The sequence below is a fragment of the Cydia strobilella genome, chromosome 15, assembly GCF_947568885.1.
Source record: "Cydia strobilella chromosome 15, ilCydStro3.1, whole genome shotgun sequence".
Lineage (NCBI taxonomy): Eukaryota > Metazoa > Arthropoda > Insecta > Lepidoptera > Tortricidae > Cydia > Cydia strobilella.
The window spans coordinates 6,432,970-6,449,116 of record NC_086055.1 but is presented as its reverse complement, the minus strand read 5'-3'; the positions used below and the strand labels follow the sequence as shown (position 1 = coordinate 6,449,116).

The 16,147-nt window shown below is 38.4% G+C and overlaps 1 protein-coding gene across 2 annotated transcripts; it reads right to left on the bottom strand.

Moving 5' to 3' along the window:
• Positions 1–1,455: 1,455 nt before the first annotated feature.
• Positions 1,456–13,080, bottom strand: LOC134747882 (probable methylmalonate-semialdehyde/malonate-semialdehyde dehydrogenase [acylating], mitochondrial). 2 transcript variants are annotated; one of them, XM_063682556.1, is made up of 10 exons: positions 12,993–13,080; positions 10,971–11,107; positions 7,757–7,867; positions 6,193–6,299; positions 5,328–5,441; positions 4,362–4,528; positions 3,711–3,831; positions 3,264–3,413; positions 2,801–2,941; positions 1,456–2,333 (listed from the first exon to the last, which is right to left on the bottom strand). In XM_063682556.1, exons 3-10 carry the CDS (start codon positions 7,780–7,782, stop codon positions 1,849–1,851), a joined length of 1,311 nt encoding a protein of 436 aa, XP_063538626.1. In that variant the 5' UTR covers positions 7,783–7,867; positions 10,971–11,107; positions 12,993–13,080; the 3' UTR covers positions 1,456–1,848. The 2 variants fall into 2 exon arrangements, with proteins under 2 accessions (XP_063538626.1, XP_063538624.1); XM_063682554.1 differs by lacking the exon at positions 12,993–13,080 and adding an exon at positions 12,856–12,992.
• Positions 13,081–16,147: the final 3,067 nt, after the last annotated feature.

Genomic DNA, 16,147 nt, shown 5'->3' with positions numbered 1-16,147 from the left:
TGGAATACCACCCTTAAAAGTCGTGACACACTATCGCACCGCACCGCGACCTTGGTGCGCTGCACCCATTAGTGAGAGCGAGAAAGAAATATCTCTTTCCTGCTCTCACTATGGCTATTACGCACGGCGATAAGAAGTGATCAGTCAGTTAAAAAAACCATACTAATATTATAAATGCGAAAGTCTGTCTGTCTGCGTGTTACCTTTTCAAGATTAAACCGCTGAACTGATTTAGTTGAAATTTGGCATAGAGATAGTTTGAGTCCCGGAGAAGGATAGATAGATAGTGTTTATTCCGAAAATCATCCCTTAAGAGGGTCGAAAGCGGGGTGGAATTAAAATAATTAATGGAGTGTCTGATAATTTGTGTACATAAGCAATTAAGCATATGCTCAAATTGCATGATTGCTATTACACTTTATCAAGGCGCTATTGTTACTCTAGCTCCGATTACTAAGTCCACGCAGACGAAGTCGCGGGCAAAAGCTAGTATATAAATAACTAAATTAGTAATTTTTGGTGGCGCAATAAAATAACTTCAATGTTCTTTGGTATTACGTATTACTAACACTGATTGATCCCAGTTGGTCTTTGAATAAAGAATTTATTAATTATTATTATTAATGCCAATGACGTGAAAATGAAAAGGCAATTGAATAATTGTTTGGACCTATCATACCCAATAGAAGATTGTACAACAAGGGCATAAAGCGATGCATCTTTATCCGAGGTAATTTATTAGTCCGAGCGCAGCGAGGACCAATATAGTCGAGGATAAAAATGGACACTTTTACCTGAGTTAGGTATAGTTAAAATACACTGCTTTTCACTTCGATTGTGAGTAAAATGTACAAAAATATCCAATATTATTTTATACCGTATTTATTCAAGACTAAAGAAAATTGTACTCGGGCCGGTCGGGGGCGCGGGGCGCCGCGCGCCGGCAGGGCTGGTAATTTGTATGGCAGATTTTGAACTTTATTGCTAAGTCAATAAGGGTCGTAATAGATGATTTTACTTTATGCTCTAGAACATAATAAGCAACTTTATGTCGTCTACGCATGACTTAAAGTCGAACTTTACGAGCATGAGAATTGAAAATAAATTTTTAGATCAGCGACTAACCTTAGTTTCTACAAGTGAGAGGGAGATAAATGCATGACTATCAACTACAAATTCTGGATACAATTTTACGAACTAGATTGTTTAATATAAGCCATTTTAGGGGTGTATTCCCATCTGTCCCCTCCTCATGTACATGGCAACGATCACGTGAGACGGAGATTAAAGGTAATACACCATTTCAGGCCCAATGTCTTGCGAAAGTGCGACTGTGGCTTGTCACTAATTTAAACGCCACAAAATCAACCAGCGTTATATCTACAAAGGCATGACTACTATACCTGCATGTGGACTTTCTAATTTCATGACAATGTAGAAAAAAGCAACATGATGGTATTAAAAATATATATTTATCAATGAGCAAAAAATAGGTGCCAATATAACAAGTGAAAACAACTCTAGCTAAAAGTTCGGCAAATGGTGGACTGCGGTTCAAATATGAGTGGTATAAAAGGTATATTTTTATGACTTATTCATACTTTATTATATTTTGTACTCTTAATAGGAAACATTTCAGAACCATGTAAATCCATCTGCTACTGAACCCTTGCTAATAAAATATATACCTACACATTCTCATATGGAAGACAATGAATAAACAGCAGTAAATGCCAACGATTTCTCCTTACATCTAAAATTACTTATAAAAATAAATAGGCAATTTTCCCGAAACAAAATACTTCAAAAACTATGTTTACTATTGAGTAGTAATTCATTTCGACTTATTTACTGTTGAGTAGGCATAGATACGGCAGCTTTCGTGTGCGACACATCGCTTTGTCTCCAGTAAGAAACGACCGTTTTGAGTTCAGTGTAGAAGTCGAGTCCTTGTTTGCCGCAGAAGTGGTTCGTTCCCAGGAAGCTGCCGCGACTGCCGGAGAAAGAGAACATAGATAGTGGGACAGGGATGGGGACGTTGACGCCGACTTGTCCAACGTCGATTTCCGAGGAGAACTTGCGTGCGGTCGCTCCGTTGGTGGTGAACACTGCTGTGCCGTTGCCGTAGGGGTTCTTGTTGATCATCTGGATGGCTTCATCGAGGGTATCAACGAACAGGCAGATGAGGACCGGGCCGAAGATCTCTTCCTTGTAGCATTCCATGGTCGGTGTTACGCCGGTGAGGATGGTGGGCCCGACGAAGTTGCCTTTCTCGAAACCGGGAACCTTGACGTTGCGTCCGTCGAGCACCAGCTTAGCGCCTTCCTTCACTCCTGTTATCAATACAGTTAACATTATGATTGGTACGTATTCGTTTGAACAAAAATAACACTTAGAGGGGTATCAAAAACTATAGGTATTAATAAAAAATATTATTGGAAACTTGGTAAAATTTATACAGAGTACAAAGCAAAAAACAAAACTCTTAAAGTAGTACCTAAAACCAAAAAATATTATCTAATGGTATTATTATGAGTTTCTTAAAAATCTTAACATTTTTGTAAATTTAAATTACCTGTTTCATGGACTTTTATGTTTCATGCATAATTATAGTTCCATCTGACTCTAGTCAGAGTAGTAGTAGTATAGTGGCATCTGATCTGGGTTAACTTGGATCATAGTTGGAGAATTTGAATTACAATTGGACGATTACCCAAAGAAACATTTTGAATTAATTGAGATTTGCTTAATAAATTAATCGGCCTACAATAATGACCCAGGTCCCAGTCACAAAACTTACCAGATTCGACCAGCCGCAGGATCCTGTCCTTAGCGCGCGGGGAGATGATCGGCCCCACGTCGGTGCCGGGCACGTGGCCAGCATTTACTTTCAACGCCTTCGCACGGGCCACTAGGTCTGGGATCCATTGCTTCGCCTCACCTGAAACAAGTCACTTTGTAAATAAGTATAAAGTCACAAATCGTACAAAGCCGAAAAACCCTAAATATTACAAAGCTAAAAATTACAATTTTATACGTAAACCAGCAAAATTGAGACACATTCTTTGACCACTAACGCTAGCCTTTTGACCAGTGTTGCCTTCTGCATGTAACTGTAACTAGGAGCTTTACAAAATAGGGTTCCGTTGGCAACTGGTGACAATGGGTGTAAGTTGACTTGTTGTGACTAAAACAATTGACAATTGATTATTATACGCCGTGGTTCCTGTGTACAGATGATGTACTATACGTGTAGTACTCACCCACGAAGACGGCGGTGCTGAGCGCCATGCAACGCTGTCCGGCGGCGCCGAAGGCCGCGCCGGCGAGCTGGTTGAGCGTGTGCTCCTTGTTGGCGTCCGGCATGATCACGCCGTGGTTTTTAGCTCCCATATTGCTCTGCACTCGCTTGCCTGTGGACAAATATTTACCATGATTAATTTTTTTTTAAAGTTCTGCCACGTTGATTTCTTTTTTTATTGTGAGTTGAGAAACTCCTCTTTCAAAATGTTGAGGTAATTTTTTTTTTTATAATAGATTATTTTTATTTGTCATGCGATCAAAAAGTCCCACCTGTTACAATTGGGGCAAAATATTCTCACTGTTAATTTCCGCAATTAAAGAGTAATTCGTTAGCTTTAAGAGTTTTTTTTTTCGCCTCATAATGAGACAAGTTATACAGGTTAGCTAATAATAAGTAGGTAGCGTACCAGCAGCAGAAGCCCTTGAGTAGATGTGTTTGCCCGCGGCATCTCCACCAACAAACGACACAGCCTTGATGTCGGGGTGGTCGCAGAAGAAGTTCACGGTGTCGTGCGTGCCGTGGACAACCTGGAGACAACAAAAATACGATTTTTAGGGTCGGTTGCACCAAACCGTCTGTCACCGTTTTACCGTTTGCTAAATTTTATTGTATGGAAAGTTTCATAGTTCTCTGCTGCTTGACGTTAATCAGCCTGTTAATTGTGGTTGGTGCAACTGGCCCTTAAAGGATCAGCAAGACGTGTCAGCGCGTTTTGGTATATTTCTCTATAATGATTATTATGAATTTTTGAAATTTCCCATCTTCATTATTGAATTGGGTAGGAGGAAAGACATTTCCGAACTAGTAAAAGTACTTATCACGCCTGAAAGCGAGTAAAACGTCATTTATACAAAATTTTACGACGGGCATATGCTAGTACCTATAACTTAAGCACATTCCATCAGCTTTTTTTAATCGTTTTATTCAAAAAATTAAAGGATATTTTTGAATTTTTTTTCAAACAAATTGATTGGACAATATAGTATTCTTTCTTCTAGTATAGTATTCTAGTATAGTATGGTGTAGTATAGTATTCTTTTTATAGTATTCAACATACATTGACTACACCAGGTGGTGCTCCAGCCTCAGTGAGCAGGTCCACCATAGCGAGGGTGGCCCCGGGGTCCTGCTCCGACGGCTTGATCAAGCAGGTGTTGCCGGTCACGAGCGCAGCCGGGAACATCCACAGGGGGATCATCACAGGGAAGTTGAAGGCGGCCACTCCTGTGACCAAACGATATGGATATTACAAATATTGATAAAAATATAATAAACCTTTTTAAAGATTGAACGTGTCCTCGTCCAAATGCAAATTTTATTAATATTTTGACTAAGTATAAGAGTCAATGGTAAAATATTTAGAGGAAGCTTTCTTTCTTTCTAAATCGGTACTTATGTGAAACTATGATGCTTCAGGCAGATAATTACTCCGTGGATACACATGTATTTTTACGTGAGGAATTTAAAGGAGGTAAAGGCTTTTTTTTTTACCTTAAGGGGCTACCTGCGGTTTTCATAGATTTTTGATAAGTTTTGAATCGTATCTCCTACTTTTGCACGACAGATAGAATTATAACACAAACGGCTATCGGTTCTTCAATCTTTTATCTCCATTTTTGTCTACCAGATTTTGAAAGAAATGAATACTTATTTTTTTATGATATATTGAAACATTGTCTAAAAAAACACTTTTTTCGTATCTCGATTGCTGTGAAAGATCTTACATATACGAAATCTACATATTTGGGTTCGTATTTGACTACTCTAAGCTGCCGGGGACCCCTAACTAATATATATGGGATAAATGATCCATTTGCCCTAGATGGTGCCGTTAAACGGGGTGAATAGGGATGGCTGGAACTGGAGTGAATAGGGACAAAACTTGAAATGTGATTTACCTGAAAATTTCTTAAAAAATACCCACACTCAACGTATCATTTGACTGAAAATAATAGTCGATTTTGTATGATACAATTTGTGTGGATATTTTCTAAGAAATTGTCAGTTATATCAAAGGCCTTACCAGCCACAACACCGAGCGGCACCTTGTAGCTGTGCGTGTCCATGTCCTTGGCGATGTTCTGGATGCAGTCGCCCAGCTGCAGGCTCGTGATGCTGCAGCAGTGCTCCACTAGCTCTGAAAAATTATTAAACTAAATATTTGGGCGCCATTGTTGATCACCTGTAAACTTCATCGAAAGGAGATAAGGTTTGGTGGCACCAATGGCCAGTTAACCTTTTCGACGCCGTGTCAAACACAAAAGCTGTCACTCGGACGCCACGCCACGCCGAAATGTCAAAACTGAAATTGAACTTTATGTACATGCACGTAGGTCTATGTTGCTCTGTGGCCTTTGACCGATTAATCCGTCTTTGGCGTTGGACCTGCGGTGCCGATATATCCGTCATTGGCGTCTAAAAGGTTAAATGTGTTGATTTACTACAAGCAAAGTGTTATTTCCGTACGCGGCGGAAAGAAGTTGATAACTCGAGATATTTTGTTGAAGAAATTTGAACTTAATAACGCCATAAGACAATTTCGTGCTTCGAATTTGACAAGTAAACTAGATGGCGCTGTACAACTTACATTATGCGGTAATTCTGTCAAAAGTTGACGTTTGACAATTCAGTGACCGCAAAACATATGGCGCAGTACAGCGCCATCTGTTTTGGATGCCAAACTAAGGGGCAGGTTTTTTTATTAGACTTTACCTGCTATTACAATCAATTCTCTTTGTTTATTTCGCACGTTAGTATGTAAGAAAATTATTCAAGTTTTGTACACCCTCCAGGCAGGGTATAGTGCTACAAATATTTATTTACCGCCACAGACATATATACTCACAAATGACAAAGACATATATACCACTTTGAACTTTTATACTTACGAATGCCGCGAAGTACATCTCCTTCAGCGTCAGCCGTGGTCTTGCCTTGTTCCTCTGTGATTTTCGCGGCCAGCTCGCTGTGGTTCTCACGGAGGAGGCGAGCGAATCTGTTCACAAATTCAATTATGTGACAATCAAATCAAATTGGTGGAGTTGGCTCGAAGCGGATTTCACGAGAGTCAATAGCCACACAGTCCACAGTCCACAGAGCACACATGCGAGGCAATTTCTTCGCGCACAAAACGGACAGTGTAGAAAACGTGCGTGCGTTTTTTAGACGTGCCTCGGCCGAGGCGGCGCGCGCGAGGCACGACCTACACAATAACTCAGTGGTCTACACTGTCCGTTTTATGCGCTAGGAAATTGCCTCGCGCGTATGCTCGCTCTGTGTGGACCCGGCTAATGAAATTTGGACCTTATTTACAGTAGTTACAATCCATATTTAAGCCTTTGACCGCCAAAGACGTCAACTGCCGCGCGCGGCTACAGCCCAATATCAACCTTCCTGCATTCCGATAAGGCTCGCGTTGACGCGTTGCGCACGATAGGCGTGGCGTACATAGGGTTAACTGGAAGCAACATTATTTCACATCATTATTTAATCGCCTTTTTGAACTCCAGTATTCGAATATTTTTGACCCCCCTCCCCCGTGTAACGCGCCGTAACATTTTCGTGTACCCCCCTCCCCCTACCTAAAAGTTACGTAACACCCAAGTGACCATTCTTACCTAAGTCACAATAATGTTCAGCAAAGTATAATCATAAAATTTCACGTCGGGATAGTAGCAAGTGGAAATCCGTGGTCTCTGATGCCTACCTGTGTGCCTACCACTCCGGGAAATAGGCGTGATTATATATGTATGTGTTTTATTTAATAATAATAAAAACATTGTTACCTAACGCCTTGTTCCAAGCCCCGCTCCCGCCCCTGTAACGCATCGTAACGTTTTACAAGACCCCCCCCCCCACCCCAATGTGTAATTTGAACGCCCCCTAGGTTCTTCATCACTTTTTTTTATTTTTGAATTATGTGATGAATATAAATCATCAGGCGACAACCAAAACTCAGCAATGACCAACACAAGTTCATCGTCATGGTGAACCATATTAGGTTGATTATTGTTTAATCAATTTTTAGTAATTAGTGAGTTTTGGTTGCCACCTCACGAAATTAGAGCTGTAACTACATTTCAAAAGTTCTTTCTTAGACACAAGGTTGATTTATAAGCGGATTATTTTATGAATAGGTACTCAAACATCACAGACAATGCCAAGCATTGATATATTTTTTAATAACGATTGTTGTTTATATTTTTAGTCCCATGCACTTTCCTAACGAAGAAATCTTGCAAAAATATTCCAAATTATCTCCATAATACATTCATTCGAAATAGCTGTCGATAAGTTCGGCCCGATTTAAGCTATTCGGACGTCCTACTTTGTCCGAAATACCCAGAAATACATTTCAGAATGTGGCCTGGCAAAAAAGGTAGGTTAGCGTGGCATTTTGCACCTAATAGTCTAAAATATAAGACGTATTTTGAGTCTAAGAATACAACATACTTGAACATAAGTTGCTGGCGAGTCATAATAGTGCTTTGGCTCCATGATTTGTAGGCGTTCTTCGCTGCTTCCAAGGCTGAGTTTAATTCCTCCTTTGTTGTCTCTGGAACTCTGAAATTAAATAACAAAAATATCAATAGGTATGTGTACAAACAAGAAAGCAATAAAGTTCTATGTTCTATATTGTTCGACATAAAAGGAATGTACAATTAATGTGTCTGCGAATTGTAAGTGTCATTTCGCTATGGTAACAGCTTTCCATCAGGTGGGCTATACGCTTGTATACCACCAACTTAGTATGTACCGTAATCAGGGTAGTAGTTAAATGTAGGTAGTAGTAGTCGCAAATCAACAAGTTTTAAATGTAACCATACATGGCGCCATTCATTTATTACGTAAGGCGACTTACAGGGGGGTGGGATCCCAGTCTTCATAGTTCTTATCACAAAAATGCGCAAGTTAAGATTACACTTTGAAAAAGTACGCGTGCATCCGCGCGAGTGCTGATAACGATACACTTTAAAATGAAACCAAAGTTGATTATTACATTTATTACCAAAACATATTTTTTTGTACCTCTGGAGGTACAAAATAAACGTTCTTAAAACTGTTTCTTTGAAAATCAAACTCAAAATAATCTCAATGTGTATATTTTTTCCTTTAGATTCTTACGTCTTCTTTTGCTACCATGCCCTAGCGGGCGTCGGTGGCCACCTTTGCAAAGTCGTTTCTACTCTTGGCCAGTCTTGTTAGCGTGGCCGCGTCCTTGATGTTTGTCCATTGTTTGATGTTATCGAGCCAGTTCATCCTCCTTCTTCCCCTTCCCCGTTTTCCCTCTATTTTTCCTTCTATTATTATTATTTAGATTAGATTCTTACGTAATAAATATTAAACAAGGGGGAGGGTGTCAGCCGTCAGCCGATTTTAATTTTTTCTTACATGGAGGTAGGGTCAAAATCTGGCAAATCGTCTTACGAAATAAATGAATGGCGCCCATGTTGTTAAAGTGTTTGGCAAATTGAAGATAACAATCCACATAGTTAAGATATGAAACTGAGTGATATTGTTCGAACAGATTTGCCGAAGCACTGATAAGACTAAATATTTATCAGTACGGTTTTTACTCACTATTATTTTTAGTCGCTTAAAATAATAGTGAAATAATAATAGTAAAATAATAGTGAATAAAAACCGTACTGATAAATATTTTGAAATATGTCTCACGATAGTTTAAGTGCGATCACTGATAAGACTCATTAAATGGCAGAGATTAATTTATTGTAGTCGACGTTTAAGATATGTTTACACTTTTGCACCTTACTCCTTTGTAATAAGGCGTAAAATATAAACATATCTTTAACATTGACTGTACCAGCCCAACCCTTTTAAGAACCCGTGATTAAATTATATCTATGGTAAACTTTATGATAATGATAACCTGAATACATTAGTATGTAACAGTATGTAACAGTCATCTAACTAAATGATAGACATAGTATATACAAGTAGTTATAGACATGAAACCGAGCGACCAGGGGTAAGAGAAAGACATATTCATGTATTGACAGTTTCATGTATGGCAGCATAATCCTTTTTCTCTTTTACTCTTATAAATTTCGGTATTTCGCCATCGCCTCCTTGGTATGATGCCATAACCCGACCATGAAAAAATGCCCGGTCGGTGATAAAGACAAATCATGGCACTATTTTCTCTTTCCTCTTATAGGAATCGCAATAAGACTATCTTTCTCTATCAAAGAATGTCAGGCCCTTGAACTAAATACATATGCAGGTACTATGTTTTGTTTATGTTCGTACAGAATTCTAACACGTTTAGGTTTTAGATAAAATTTATTTATAGGCCAATATCGAAAATCTGTTATCTGCCTCTCTATCGCTCTTGCATATTCGAGCAACAGAGAGGCAGATAACGTTTTTGTAGTTTTCGATGTTGGCGATAGGTCTACAGGTCAAGTGACAATCATAGTTGATAAGCCACATGTGCATTGATGCATTATCAAGCTCAAAACCAGTGAGAAACACCGTAACTTCTCATAAACAGTATCAAATAATAAGATAAAATAATTAGGTATATAATTGGCAAACCCAAGAGGACAAAAAAAAAGTATTTCAAAAATAGAAATTTAATATAGCACCTGCACCTGGATGCCAGCTTGGACCCTTCGACTCAGTCCAAAGGCGCGCTGTACGAATCGTCGACGATCCCAAACTCACAAGCGGTATTAGTCTAAGGAGAGACTTCGCCTCCTTATGCGTGTTCTACCGCTTGTACAATGGGCTGTGCTCTGAAGAATTGTTTGACATGATGCCAACGGCCGCTTTCTATCACCGCACCGCTCGCCATCGGCAGGGTGTTCATCCTCACACCCTAGCACCTAACTGGTCGCGTACTGTGCGGTTTAAGAGGAATTTCCTCCCGCGTACGCTTCGGCTGTGGAATGAGCTCCCTGCCGAGGTTTTCCCGAGGGGCTACAATATGGGGTTCTTCAAAAAAGGAGTGTACAGGTTTTTAAAGGGTCGGCAACGCGCGTGTAATATCTCCGGTGTTGCAGGCGTCCATAGGCTACAGTAACTGCTTACCATCAGGCGGGCCGTATGCTTGATTGCCACCGACGTGGTATAAAATAAAATAAAACTATATTTCGTCGAGTGACAAGCAAAAGTCACTAAATACCATTACAAGTTCATAGCCAGAGTAAACCGTATTATTTATTGAATAAGGTTGAGATTTGTTTAATTATTTTTCAGTAATTAGTGAGTTTTGCTTGTCACCTGACGATTTATATGTTTTTGTTTTAAGTTCAAATTTTATTTGTAGTTTGTGGTACAAACTCCACTAAAACTTGTATTTTTATATTGCACATCCCTACTAATATTGTAAATGCAATAGTAACTCTGTCTGCTGTTACCTCTTCACCCTTAAACTACTAAACTGATTTTGAAGAAATTGTGTACTTATGGAGATAGATTGGCCCCGGAAAGGACATCAATCATTCCACACAGATGAAGTCGCAAAGTTAGTAATTATATGTATAATTGGCCAACCCAATAGGACAAAAATCAATTTAAAAGCAGTAGAATCAACCGGGTAATTTAATTTAATTTTAAGTTCCCTTTTTTTAGTTTATGCTACAAACTCTAAAAAAGTTTTCCTTTGTGACTCTAATCTAGGAAGCCATATTCTTCAAATTACCTTCCGATAACTTCATTTGTGGCTGGATTGGTGAGTTCAATCCAATTGGTGGTCTTCGAGTCCACATACTGGCCATCAATGAACAGCTTAGTTGTGGGAGCGGAGCTGCTATAGTTTCTTCGCAGTAGGACTTGAGACTGAAAAAATTAGGAAAGTGTTTTAATAATAACATATGTTGTGTTTCTTGTTTTCTACATGCCAATTAGCTACTTGTTCTACATTAATAGTATAATTACATACATGGTAAACAAATAAGTACATAAATGTGTTCTAATAGCAACTTTTACTGTCAGAACTAAGTTTTTCTACATGATTGTTTTCATTAACATGCAAATGAAAATTGTGTGAAAGGAGTTAGTTTAAATTATCATAGTAAATAGATACTAATGAATACAGTGACTTTTATGCCCCAATGACTTTTATCTTTAAATATATACAGTCACCATCAGATATATAGGAGCGGCCAAGGTGATCACAAATATCTGAACACTCACTCCAATGCCTTGAGAATAGAGGCGTGTTCACATATTTTTGAGCGCCTTGGCTACTTCGATATATCTGATGGCGACAGTACCATATATTTTAGCCAACATACAGTATTATTTAAAGAAATGTTACACTTTTTATCCTTAATTATGACATAACCTGTATCTTCGATTTATATTGAAAACTTGACAGGTTTTTCAATATAATTTATCATGTTTGATTTATCTTCATAGATAAGTACTGTAAAAAATAAAGTTTCCTAAGATAAAATATTCTTTTCCATACTTACATGATTAAGCTTTTAGTCCTAGAATAAAATATTTTAAATTTAATCATATCTTAACTTGGTGTAATTAATTGGTTTAGTTGAAATGAAACAATTAATAAAAAGCAAGGCAGATTGGGCATTTAAATTCTAAGATTACCCTGTAATTTAAAGTATTTACCAACTGAATATATATACCATATATACCAATATATACACCATATATATATATACCATTTTAGGACATTTCATGAAAATGTGTTAGTATTTTGAGAAGACACTCAATTCCACACTAACAGAAGTAAACATTGAACAATTCAAAATGGAATTTATGCTGTTTTTAAAACTGTAGATAAATTATTTATATCACAACACCAAGCCACCTCTGTATAATACTGAATATAAAATCAGACTGTGATGAAACTCTGAGACAAATACTGAAATGAGCAACAAACAACACCAGTGTCCACTATGAATTATGTAGCGAGTTTAAATAACAAATCAGGTGAATGATGTATTAAGAACTCCTTTGTTTGTTCACAACCATGCTACTCTCGAGTGATGGAAGAGGGAAGAAAACATTAAAAAATTTATATCAGTAATTGGCAAAAATATTACTTTTATGGCTTTTACAAAGAAAAGGTTTTGAAACATTGAGAGAGCATACATACCTAATAAAAAAAAAAAAATACTCCCCGCCCAATAGTTGTCATCAATCCACAGCAGTTTTGTAAAGCACCATTAATTTGATGAGAAGCCATTCTAATATATATTAATTATTAACTCGACTAATTAAGGAAAAAAAGACAAAAGTAGTATTGCAAGGAAGCACAAATCACATGGCTTAGTTAAATCCATCTAAGAAAAGAAACAAAGAATAAGCATATGCTTATTCTGGGCGAAGATGTACAAATATACCATGCTTTCTAGTTCTAGCTAATTATATAGAAAGGAAGGCGTGGTTAGTGTTATTTTTACAGCTTCTGCTTTCAAGGTAAAATAGTAAAGTTCAAAGTCAAGGCTCATATTGAATTAGGTGATTGAGTACTTATTAATCAAATACTCAGTAAATTCACACTCCAGAGAAACGCTTCCAGTAAAATATAACGAAAATACTTCATAAACAAAACTTACTTCTGATTTTAACAGCTTCAACATAGCAGAGGCCATGATTATGTGAATATATTTTTAAGATTATGACGACCACACTATCTATAATCAGAGCGGCTGTTAGGGGCCTACTGACTGATTAAAATACAAAATGTTCTGACCTTGAATTGATAAAGTTATTTATTCCAATTGTTGGCTTTCGTAGCAGGCGAGGATACATTATTTTGAATTTGATTAAGAAAACGTTTCGTTCTTTCGCAAAACTGAAACTGTCAAAAATATTTATTCTATTATTTCGAAAATATTCTTATTAAAAAATATATATTTATGTCATGTATAATTTACGCAAAATTAGTATATTTTATTACATCCATATAACATTCACTTTTAATTGAAAACATGTAACGTATACAACTTTGAAATGGAGTCGATAACAAAAGAAAACGGAACGTTATGAACTATTGAACTGACGTATGGCACATGACGTCAAAGCGTCAAAGCCAAATAGATAAGTCATAGAAGGTAGGATCCTATAGAAGTGGTCGAACGCGTGCGCCCGTGAGGGACAGAACATACGCAATGCGACAATATGATTGGTCGAGTAGATGTGAGACTGTAACAAGGACAAACAATAGTAACGCGTTCTCTGCTACTCCTACTAAAAGACATATAAGACTATTTAGACTATCCCGTTCTGACATTTCCCCCCCACCACACATGCCTTCTTCTTCTTCTTCTTTTAAAATTATGGCTTCAGCCCAGTGGGACTATTTCGCCAGTATCAAGGTATTGAGAGGTTTACAAACGACAAAAATTGTACGGTTGTACAAGACAGTGTACGGTGATTTGTTAGCTCTTATAATCGATAGCTAGACTTTACAAGAAGCACGTGGACTACCAGCCGTTGACTCCAAGATGGTGGTTAAACGCGCTTCAAAATTAATTCTCCATTCACTGCACACTACCACATTAGTTTACTGTATAATAAGCTATCGATATTACACTTTAAACAATATTAATAAGCAAAAAACAAAGTAATTAATCACGATGCTAACTATCAAGATGGCGCTCGAACCGGAAGTCCCCACACATGCCTGATAAGTTTAATTTAAAGTGACCATAGACCTAGCATTACATAGACCAGCTATACGCGTGCGCCCGTAAGGGATAGACATAGATGACGTCATAAACGTGGGGATACCATATTGGTAAAAATTACCCCAATATTTGATATCACGCTGGGGCGATTACCCTAGAGGCAAAATTAGCTTGTTTGACGGTATTAAAAAATTGTTAAATAAAATGTCAATGGGCCGTTCTTTTTAGGCGTATATACAATGAAATACCTCCTATAATTCGCGAAGGTGGTACAAAACTAAACATGTTTAGTAAATAAAACGTAAAATAAAATGTATTATGGGTTTTAATTTAAAGAAATCACAAATCTCAATCACACCAATTAATGTACACCACATTTAATATTCACAACATTTGTTTATTTATTTTTTGGAATTAGAAGTACGAAAAAACTTCGAGGTTAAAATTACCCATAAAATTATGATATTTTCATCTGGTATCCCTAACATGATTGTTATGCAGCTATATTAAGAAGAAGTTTACCCTTTAGCTGGAGTGGCTCCCCCTAACATCCGCCGGGAGGTGGCCTGCGCTATCGAAAAGCACAAGCAGGAGAACGACCAGCGACACCCCTTGCATGGACATATCCCGCCACCTGCCCGTCTTAAAAGCCGCAGGAGTTTCATGCGGAGCACCAGCCCCCTGCAGGGTGAGCCGCCCGATGTGCGCCGCTTGCTGTGGCAGACCCGGTGCCCCCCACCGGACGGGTACGTGCAGGCTTTGGAGCAGCTGCCGCCTGGCCATAAAGAACCTTGGCCAATTTGGAAGTCCTTAAACAGGCTCAGGTCCCAAGTTGGTCGATGTAAGCATAACATGGCCAGATGGGGACTGCTCCGTAGCCCCTCGACTCAGTGTACCTGCGACACAGCAACGCAAACCATGGCACATCTACTGGCGTGCCCCGCATGCCCACATCACTGCTCGGAACTGGATCTGAGGGACGCGACAGCCAGGGCTGTCAACACCGCTGCCTACTGGGCATCCATCGTATAGAAGTGGGGGTGGAGCCACGAGACGAAAAGAAGAAGAGAAGAAGAAGTTTAAAAATGGCTGACCTCAGACTCCTACCTACCTACGTAATTTGGGCGGATAATTTTACAAATAATGTTTTGTTAATTTGCGTAAATAATTGCGATATTTTTATTGAAATCGTTTGATTCTACATTGCTTTGAGTGTAACGTAATTTTACGATGTTATTCTCACATATTGCGTTAAGAGGAAGGTGTAAAATACCGTACTTACGTGTTAAAGGTTATGATCTCATATTTTTGCTCAGACAGGCTATTACAGCCGATTACAGAACAATTCACCAGTATTTTATCAAAGTTCAAGCATTCAAAACGCTAACCATCACTATATTTCATAAGAGAAAGCACAATTTCATACAAAACAACGATAATTAAACAAGCAACGAACAAACATGACATGTCACGTACTTATTTGTTTGCCACAACCTCGGTTGTGGCAGCGGTGGAAAAGTGAAACTATGACAAGGACAAACAATAACAGCGCTTTCTCTGCTACTCCTACTGAAAGATACATAAGACTATCCCGTTCGGTCATTTTCCCCCACTCCTCATGACCGATCCAGTTATACTAGATTCATGAAAGTGACACTGACACTTTGAAGTGTTACCAGTGTAAGTTGCAGAATCCCCATATTTTGAGGCAACTTTCTTAGGGGGTTATTAGATCTATCCATAGACATATAGTTTGTCAAAGGACTGTCTCATTTTAAACACAGACAGAGAGAATCATACTATCTTTGTCTTACACTAGTACTAGCACTCAAAAGAAAAGGATGAGTAGTTTTTTTGTTCTTATTTACTGACAATTTGGTTTGACCAACTATATATATTACTTCGTAAAGACCGGCCTTACGGGCACCACGAATGGGGCCGACACATTGTAGTAAAAATCGCATTTAATTTAGTTACACCAGCGCGCTCAGTCGGCTCAGTCATGTATAACGGACACTTCCTTTCCTACAAACCCGAAGTTTGACAGCGATTCAGGGTCGAATCAGGCTGCCCCTTTCTAACTATCCCTTTCGGCTATTTAGGGTTGTCAAAATTCAAGTCATTATCTTATCTGTGGTAGCGCACGCAAAGGGACGTCAAGTTGTGCTAACCCTAAAGCAGCTTTCACACCATCGCACCACACCAAGGTCATTTGAGC